Source organism: Arabidopsis lyrata (genome assembly GCF_000004255.2).
Source record: "Arabidopsis lyrata subsp. lyrata unplaced genomic scaffold ARALYscaffold_6, whole genome shotgun sequence".
NCBI classification, from domain to species: domain Eukaryota; kingdom Viridiplantae; phylum Streptophyta; class Magnoliopsida; order Brassicales; family Brassicaceae; genus Arabidopsis; species Arabidopsis lyrata.
This window is the reverse complement of record NW_003302550.1, coordinates 21,994,695-22,003,520: the sequence shown is the minus strand read 5'-3', so window position 1 is coordinate 22,003,520 and position 8,826 is coordinate 21,994,695. Positions and strand designations below refer to the sequence as shown.

The 8,826-nt window shown below is 42.1% G+C and overlaps 2 protein-coding genes across 2 annotated transcripts; both read left to right on the top strand.

Moving 5' to 3' along the window:
- The first annotated feature begins 3,625 nt into the window (after positions 1–3,625).
- Positions 3,626–5,003, top strand: LOC110227438. Its single transcript, XM_021021532.1, has 2 exons — positions 3,626–3,982; positions 4,101–5,003. Exon 2 carries the CDS (start codon positions 4,107–4,109, stop codon positions 5,001–5,003), a length of 897 nt encoding a protein of 298 aa, XP_020877191.1. The 5' UTR covers positions 3,626–3,982; positions 4,101–4,106.
- A 53-nt stretch (positions 5,004–5,056) lies between these two features.
- On the top strand, positions 5,057–8,324 carry LOC110227537. Its single transcript, XM_021021985.1, has 3 exons — positions 5,057–5,596; positions 6,291–7,894; positions 7,971–8,324. Exons 1-3 carry the CDS (start codon positions 5,101–5,103, stop codon positions 8,058–8,060), a joined length of 2,190 nt encoding a protein of 729 aa, XP_020877644.1. The 5' UTR covers positions 5,057–5,100; the 3' UTR covers positions 8,061–8,324.
- Positions 8,325–8,826: the final 502 nt, after the last annotated feature.

The following is an 8,826-nucleotide window of genomic DNA, read 5'->3' as shown; positions in this document are numbered from 1 at the left end:
ATCGGGAAATCTATGGCTTTTTGCATTGCAGCATTTATTGGACTCCGAGATATTGCTGCTCATCACATTGTATCGCATTCCCGGGAAGTACGCAAGTGTCCAATGAGATATTCCTATCTCTACCAAATAATTGGCACAATTGATGTCTCTTTTCTGAATTTCTTCAAACCAATATCGCAAATCTCCCACAGTGTAAGATCTAGCCGCATTGGACACCATTTTAGCAAGCCCCTCACACTTGAAATGGTGGACAACGTTCCTAAATAAATGCACAGTGCAGCAAGCGTGCTTTGCAAGTGGATACACTGTCCTTAGTCCAGCATATATGGCCGCATGTCTGTCGGAGACGAAGACAAGATCGTCTTCATCAGGGACAAACTGTAACAGTTGTTTGAAAAACCACGTCCACCCTGCGATGTTCTCACTGTCAATGACTCCGAATGCCAATGGGAATATTTGATAATTTCCATCTTGTCCACTGGCAGCAACTAAACAGCTTTTGTATTTTCCTTTAGTCTGTGTTCCATCTATCACTATTACTTTCCGCAAATACTTATACCCAGCAACTGAAGCCCCAAACGCAAAAAATAAATATTTGAAACGGATTTCCCCCTCCTCAGTATAATCCGTATGGACTGTGGACAGCGTACCTGGATTAGTTGTCCTTAACAGATGGAGATATGTCTGCAAGAACTTATAGCTTTCTTCTTCACTGCCACGAGCTTTTTTCATTGCCATCTCTTTCGCGTTCCAAGCTTTCATGTATGATATGGTAACGTTTAGTTCAGCCAATACTATCTCTGGTAGTTCACAGGCTCTAGGTCCCTTCTTTCCATGCGCATATTTTGCTTTTAGCAACTCGCCTAGAATCGATCGTGTTGCTTTCATCCCGTACTTTGACCGCACTTTCACATCACAACTATGTCTTAGACTCGCTGTTCGAATTTCCACATTCTCCGAGTTCTCGTGAAACGTTGCATATACCCTCCAATTACATTTTTTATCATGGCATACTGCAATTACACGCGTCTTGTCGGAAGCTTTTATTCGGAAATTGAATAGCCTTTTTATAGAGTACACAGTTAATGCCTTATGCAACTCGCCTTTGTTCTGGAATATCCGCCCAATATATATTGAATCCCCAGCTTTCCTAAGATTCATGTTAGCCTTGTCCTGCGCAACTCCGACTGCGTTGTCCCTGAACGGTGCGGCATCTCTACCCATCACAATATCGTCCCCCACAAGTTCAGTAAACATTGTCTCCCCCATTGTAAGTTGCGACCTTATCTGCCCCATTTCTGCACTTTCCTCTCCAACACTACATCCCATTGTCACCTCCAAATTTCCTTGTCCTTCTCCTTCCTCAAAAGCCTTAAAAGTTGAGGCATCTTCTCTTCTTACCAACGGTGTCACCGTAACGTCCACTTGCCTCATTCTGGTCTGCCCCAGTTGAATTGACATGTCTCCACTTTCCTCTCCACCTTCAACAAATGCTGTCGCATCTTCTCTTCCATCGATCTGATTTACCTCAACTTCGACTAGTATTGGCTGGTTTTGTCCCTCTGGTGGACCCAACGATTCTGTCAGTTCGAGTGACATTTCTGCACTTTGTCCCCATCCTTGTGAAGTTGTCCCCTTTTGTCCCCGCAGTTTTCTACATTCCTCTTCACATTCATCAAATGTTGTGGTATCTTCCCTTCCGTCCATCTGATTAACCTCGACATCGACTAGTATTGGCTGGGTTTGTCCTCCTTGTGCATCCACACTTTCGTCCCCCACATACATATCGTCCTCGTATATCTCGTCCTCCATACCGGAATATATATCGTCCTCCACTCTACCATTTTGTCCCCGCGGCGATCCGTCTGCAATTGTCAATGCTTTCTTCCTCGAATCCTTCCAAGGATCCCAATCCGGCGGGTACTCCCTATCGATCAACTCCCTCATATTATCAAAGTCATAGTCGCCTGAATCTTCTCCCTCACTTAACATGTTGTCTTCCGACTCGGATGCCCATCCTCCACTATCCGTGCCCAATGCTACCACCAGTTCCTCTTCTCGTCCCCGCTTAGCTTTTCCCTTTTGCAGCACAGCTTCCTTCCTTTTATAAGATTCTTCAAACGCATATATTTCCTCTAAAAAGTCCTCTTCCTCAAAAGTTACAGGAATTATCTGCGTGCTTTCACTCTCACCTCTGTGCTGTCCCGCCATTTCTTGTCCCCGACAATCGTCTTGTCCCCCGAGATTTGACACATCTTCATCGTCTTCTTCTAAACATAGATACATGTTCATACCTCCCTTTTCTATTCTTACCTTTTTGAATTTCGACAATGAACTCTCGCTGTCAACAGAGACTGGCGGCATCTTTTGCTGCGTGTAGACAGTGTCTCCTCCTTCGAACCAAAAACTCAGCTCCATTTTTGTCCTTCTTCTGTCTACTCCAAACGCTGCGGCAATTTTCTGCTCAACATCAGCAATCGTATCTCCTGCGCTTACGTCTACACACTTTGCATATTTCTTTGCCGACATCTTGAATCGCCACTCTCCACTTTCTTTGCATTCCCAGCAACCGACCAATATCATTACTCCTTCGTCCATCCGTACCTGTCGTCCTCCAATAAATACCACCTTCTTAGAATGTAGAATGTGGGTGGTTGCATTTATCACAAACAAACAAATCTACCCTTTTTCGGTGGACAAAAAATGTTGCAATAAATTTTACCTTCTTTAGCTTTAAATGCACCCTTCTTCAAGCAGAACTCCAATTTCGCCCAGCATCAGAGTTTTCTCCCCAGATTTCCAGTTTTTTCAGATCTACAAAGCTCTTTTGTCTGATATATTAAGAGAGCAATTAATGGCCTAACCCTACTCTATTATCATTTCTATTAATTAAAATCAATTATCTACCACATGTAACCGTGCAGCATTAATTGATGCCCTGCTCCTTCTTTGGAAGCGCCGATAGAAGCTGTCTCCGTCTCTGACACAGCCTCTCTATCCCAATCAGGGGTATTTTCGTCCATGGTCGAGCGCGTGCAATTGAGAAATGGTACATTTTGAAAGGCTTTTGCGAAAGTGGTACATTTTGAATGCCATTTGTTTAAATGTGGTACATTTTGAAATATTCCCTTCATAAATACAAAAGAATTATTTGTATCAGTTTATTTCATGGATGGTAGAACACATTGAAATCCTATAATACTATATAGTTTAGATTTGTGTGTAATTTTATAACTTAGAACAAAACTTTTTTTTTTGGGCTTTCAGTATTTTTGAATACTAATATTTTAATAAAATCAAATATAGTGAGTGATGGTATATTGATGTTCAATCTGAAACCGATTAACTATAATCACAACTGAACTGAAACAATCAATATTTGGAATTTTAATATAATGTTAATTATGAAACTGCTTCTACCTGTATCTAAAAATATATCAGAAGAAGTTTTGAAATACCACTTTAATTTTATGAAATCATTTTTTATAATACCACTGTTTTGTCAATTTTTTCAAAGTAACACAAAGTGCAAACATATAAATTTTTGGAAAATTTTTATAGAGAATATTATAAAAGGGAATATTTCAAAATGTACCACATTTAAACAAATGGCATTCAAAATGTACCACTTTCGCAAAAGCCTTTCAAAATGTACCATTTCTCAATTGCACGCGCTCGACCATGGACGAAAATACCCCTGATTGGGATAGAGAGGCTGTGTCAGAGACGGAGACAGCTTCTATCGGCGCTTCCAAAGAAGGAGCAGGGCATCAATTAATGCTGCACGGTTACATGTGGTAGATAATTGATTTTAATTAATAGAAATGATAATAGAGTAGGGTTAGGCCATTAATTGCTCTCTTAATATATCAGACAAAAGAGCTTTGTAGATCTGAAAAAACTGGAAATCTGGGGAGAAAACTCTGATGCTGGGCGAAATTGGAGTTCTGCTTGAAGAAGGGTGCATTTAAAGCTAAAGAAGGTAAAATTTATTGCAACATTTTTTGTCCACCGAAAAAGGGTAGATTTGTTTGTTTGTGATAAATGCAACCACCCACATTCTACATTCTAAGAAGGTGGTATTTATTGGAGGACGACAGGTACGGATGGACGAAGGAGTAATGATATTGGTCGGTTGCTGGGAATGCAAAGAAAGTGGAGAGTGGCGATTCAAGATGTCGGCAAAGAAATATGCAAAGTGTGTAGACGTAAGCGCAGGAGATACGATTGCTGATGTTGAGCAGAAAATTGCCGCAGCGTTTGGAGTAGACAGAAGAAGGACAAAAATGGAGCTGAGTTTTTGGTTCGAAGGAGGAGACACTGTCTACACGCAGCAAAAGATGCCGCCAGTCTCTGTTGACAGCGAGAGTTCATTGTCGAAATTCAAAAAGGTAAGAATAGAAAAGGGAGGTATGAACATGTATCTATGTTTAGAAGAAGACGATGAAGATGTGTCAAATCTCGGGGGACAAGACGATTGTCGGGGACAAGAAATGGCGGGACAGCACAGAGGTGAGAGTGAAAGCACGCAGATAATTCCTGTAACTTTTGAGGAAGAGGACTTTTTAGAGGAAATATATGCGTTTGAAGAATCTTATAAAAGGAAGGAAGCTGTGCTGCAAAAGGGAAAAGCTAAGCGGGGACGAGAAGAGGAACTGGTGGTAGCATTGGGCACGGATAGTGGAGGATGGGCATCCGAGTCGGAAGACAACATGTTAAGTGAGGGAGAAGATTCAGGCGACTATGACTTTGATAATATGAGGGAGTTGATCGATAGGGAGTACCCGCCGGATTGGGATCCTTGGAAGGATTCGAGGAAGAAAGCATTGACAATTGCAGACGGATCGCCGCGGGGACAAAATGGTAGAGTGGAGGACGATATATATTCCGGTATGGAGGACGAGATATACGAGGACGATATGTATGTGGGGGACGAAAGTGTGGATGCACAAGGAGGACAAACCCAGCCAAACCCAGCCAATACTAGTCGATGTCGAGGTTAATCAGATGGACGGAAGGGAAGATACCACAACATTTGATGAATGAAAACTGCGGGGACAAAAGGGGACAACTTCACAAGGATGGGGACAAAGTGCAGAAATGTCACTCGAACTGACAGAATCGTTGGGTCCACCAGAGGGACAAAACCAGCCAATACTAGTCGAAGTTGAGGTAAATCAGATCGATGGAAGAGAAGATGCGACAGCATTTGTTGAAGGTGGAGAGGAAAGTGGAGACATGTCAATTCAACTGGGGCAGACCAGAATGAGGCAAGTGGACGTTACGGTGACACCGTTGGTAAGAAGAGAAGATGCCTCAACTTTTAAGGCTTTTGAGGAAGGAGAAGGACAAGGAAATTTGGAGGTGACAATGGGATGTAGTGTTGGAGAGGAAAGTGCAGAAATGGGGCAGATAAGGTCGCAACTTACAATGGGGGAGACAATGTTTACTGAACTTGTGGGGGACGATATTGTGATGGGTAGAGATGCCGCACCGTTCAGGGACAACGCAGTCGGAGTTGCGCAGGACAAGGCTAACATGAATCTTAGGAAAGCTGGGGATTCAATATATATTGGGCGGATATTCCAGAACAAAGGCGAGTTGCATAAGGCATTAACTGTGTACTCTATAAAAAGGCTATTCAATTTCCGAATAAAAGCTTCCGACAAGACGCGTGTAATTGCAGTATGCCATGATAAAAAATGTAATTGGAGGGTATATGCAACGTTTCACGAGAACTCGGAGAATGTGGAAATTCGAACAGCGAGTCTAAGACATAGTTGTGATGTGAAAGTGCGGTCAAAGTACGGGATGAAAGCAACACGATCGATTCTAGGCGAGTTGCTAAAAGCAAAATATGCGCATGGAAAGAAGGGACCTAGAGCCTGTGAACTACCAGAGATAGTATTGGCTGAACTAAACGTTACCATATCATACATGAAAGCTTGGAACGCGAAAGAGATGGCAATGAAAAAAGCTCGTGGCAGTGAAGAAGAAAGCTATAAGTTCTTGCAGACATATCTCCATCTGTTAAGGACAACTAATCCAGGTACGCTGTCCACAGTCCATACGGATTATACTGAGGAGGGGGAAATCCGTTTCAAATATTTATTTTTTGCGTTTGGGGCTTCAGTTGCTGGGTATAAGTATTTGCGGAAAGTAATAGTGATAGATGGACACAGACTAAAGGAAAATACAAAGCTGTTTAGTTGCTGCAGTGACAGATGGAAATTATCAATATTCCCATTGGCATTCGGAGTCATTGACAGTGAGAACATCGCAGAACAAAGGCGAGTTGCATAAGGCATTAACTGTGTACTCTATAAAAAGGCTATTCAATTTCCGAATAAAAGCTTCCGACAAGACGCGTGTAATTGCAGTATGCCATGATAAAAAATGTAATTGGAGGGTATATGCAACGTTTCACGAGAACTCGGAGAATGTGGAAATTCGAACAGCGAGTCTAAGACATAGTTGTGATGTGAAAGTGCGGTCAAAGTACGGGATGAAAGCAACACGATCGATTCTAGGCGAGTTGCTAAAAGCAAAATATGCGCATGGAAAGAAGGGACCTAGAGCCTGTGAACTACCAGAGATAGTATTGGCTGAACTAAACGTTACCATATCATACATGAAAGCTTGGAACGCGAAAGAGATGGCAATGAAAAAAGCTCGTGGCAGTGAAGAAGAAAGCTATAAGTTCTTGCAGACATATCTCCATCTGTTAAGGACAACTAATCCAGGTACGCTGTCCACAGTCCATACGGATTATACTGAGGAGGGGGAAATCCGTTTCAAATATTTATTTTTTGCGTTTGGGGCTTCAGTTGCTGGGTATAAGTATTTGCGGAAAGTAATAGTGATAGATGGAACACAGACTAAAGGAAAATACAAAAGCTGTTTAGTTGCTGCCAGTGGACAAGATGGAAATTATCAAATATTCCCATTGGCATTCGGAGTCATTGACAGTGAGAACATCGCAGGGTGGACGTGGTTTTTCAAACAACTGTTACAGTTTGTCCCTGATGAAGACGATCTTGTCTTCGTCTCCGACAGACATGCGGCCATATATGCTGGACTAAGGACAGTGTATCCACTTGCAAAGCACGCTTGCTGCACTGTGCATTTATTTAGGAACGTTGTCCACCATTTCAAGTGTGAGGGGCTTGCTAAAATGGTGTCCAATGCGGCTAGATCTTACACTGTGGGAGATTTGCGATATTGGTTTGAAGAAATTCAGAAAAGAGACATCAATTGTGCCAATTATTTGGTAGAGATAGGAATATCTCATTGGACACTTGCGTACTTCCCGGGAATGCGATACAATGTGATGAGCAGCAATATCTCGGAGTCCCTAAATGCTGCAATGCAAAAAGCCATAGATTTCCCGATAGTGACGATGGTAGAATTCATTAGGACTATGTTAATGCGTTGGTTTTACGAGAGAAGAGAAGCTGCAACTAGAACGAGGACAAGATGTACGCCAGAGATCGAGGAAATGCTAATAGATCACCTGAAATTAGCGACAGATTGTGCTGTCATAGCAGCAAGTGAATGGATTTATCAAGTAAACGACGGTTTTGGTATCGTTTTCACTGTGGATCTAGAGAAAAAAACATGTACTTGCAGAGTATTTGATGTGCTAATGGTGCCGTGTTGTCACGCTTTAGCCGCGGTGGGGATAAGGAACGTGGACATTTACTCCCTGATCGGGAACTATGCATTCGTGACGGAGTGGCGTAAGCTCTGGCGTGCCCATATTCTACCTCCGCCTAAGGAAAAAGACACGGAGGTCCCAAACGTAGTTAGTGAAATGGTTGTGAATCCACCAAAAACAAGAAGACCAGGCGGAAGACCAAAGACAGTACGCATACCATCGCGGGGAGAGTATCAGGTAACAAATTAAGAGTCTTAAATGAGTTTTGTCCTTCAACACAAAAAAATTAATTGTGTCCATGTATGTGTTGCAGGGCAAAGGAGGGAAGAAAAAAAAACCTAACAAATGCACCACATGTGGGAAGGATGGCCACAACAGAGCAACTTGCAAAAATCCTATCTAAGTTTTAGGGAATAATATTTCGGCGGCTTTTGGTCCATGAAGTATTGCGGAAAAGAGGGTTTATCGTTACGTAGGTTGGATAGGCCACGGGAAATTTGTTTAGTCCATGGCTTAACATCCAATTTTTTAGTCCATGGCTTAACACGGAAAGTATAACTAATATATATTTATCTTTTGGTAATTGGATGTAGTATGACATGTATGGGTATCTTTTGGCAAGCACATCTCACAACTTATCGAACAAAAACTATATATATTTATCATATACATCTTCGCGGAAGACAAAAATATATGGGAGACCATATAAAGGAAAAACAAACAAATCATAAGACCCACCAATTAACACAGAGAGGACAGGGGTTCCAAACATTACAGTTGGAACATTCTGAATATCGACGAGGGGGATGGATCAAGTAGCACGTATAGCCAGTCCAGTTGAATCTAAGTTGGGTTGGGGCAATCTTCTTAATATCGGATATCACAAGCTTGGCCACACGATCAGCGTTGCGAGAAGAGACAACTTCTTGTTTGAATAGATTCATGGCGATGATCGCATCCTTAGGTCTATTAATAGAGACAAGGTAAGAGACCCTTGGTGAAAAGAATTTTGTCGGATGGATCGGGTATATGAGCGAGCATGTGCATTGCTTCTTTGATTAAACCTTCAACTGCAGCGAGCCTAATGCTCTCTAAGTAACAAGCAGCAGGATTTCCAGCCTTTACACATCGTAAAACAAAGAAGTAAATGGGTGAACCGATGAAAACAT

Bases quoted from the DNA above. Each gene is read 5' to 3' on its own strand.
- LOC110227438 (XM_021021532.1), top strand. From the start codon at position 4,107: ATGGACGAAGGAGTAATGATATTGGTCGGTTGCTGGGAATGCAAAGAA.
- LOC110227537 (XM_021021985.1), top strand. From the start codon at position 5,101: ATGTCACTCGAACTGACAGAATCGTTGGGTCCACCAGAGGGACAAAAC. The intron at 5,597-6,290 runs GCGAGTTGCATA...CGCAGAACAAAG, and splicing joins GCGGATATTCCAGAACAAAG to GCGAGTTGCATAAGGCATTA. The intron at 7,895-7,970 runs GTAACAAATTAA...TATGTGTTGCAG, and splicing joins CATCGCGGGGAGAGTATCAG to GGCAAAGGAGGGAAGAAAAA.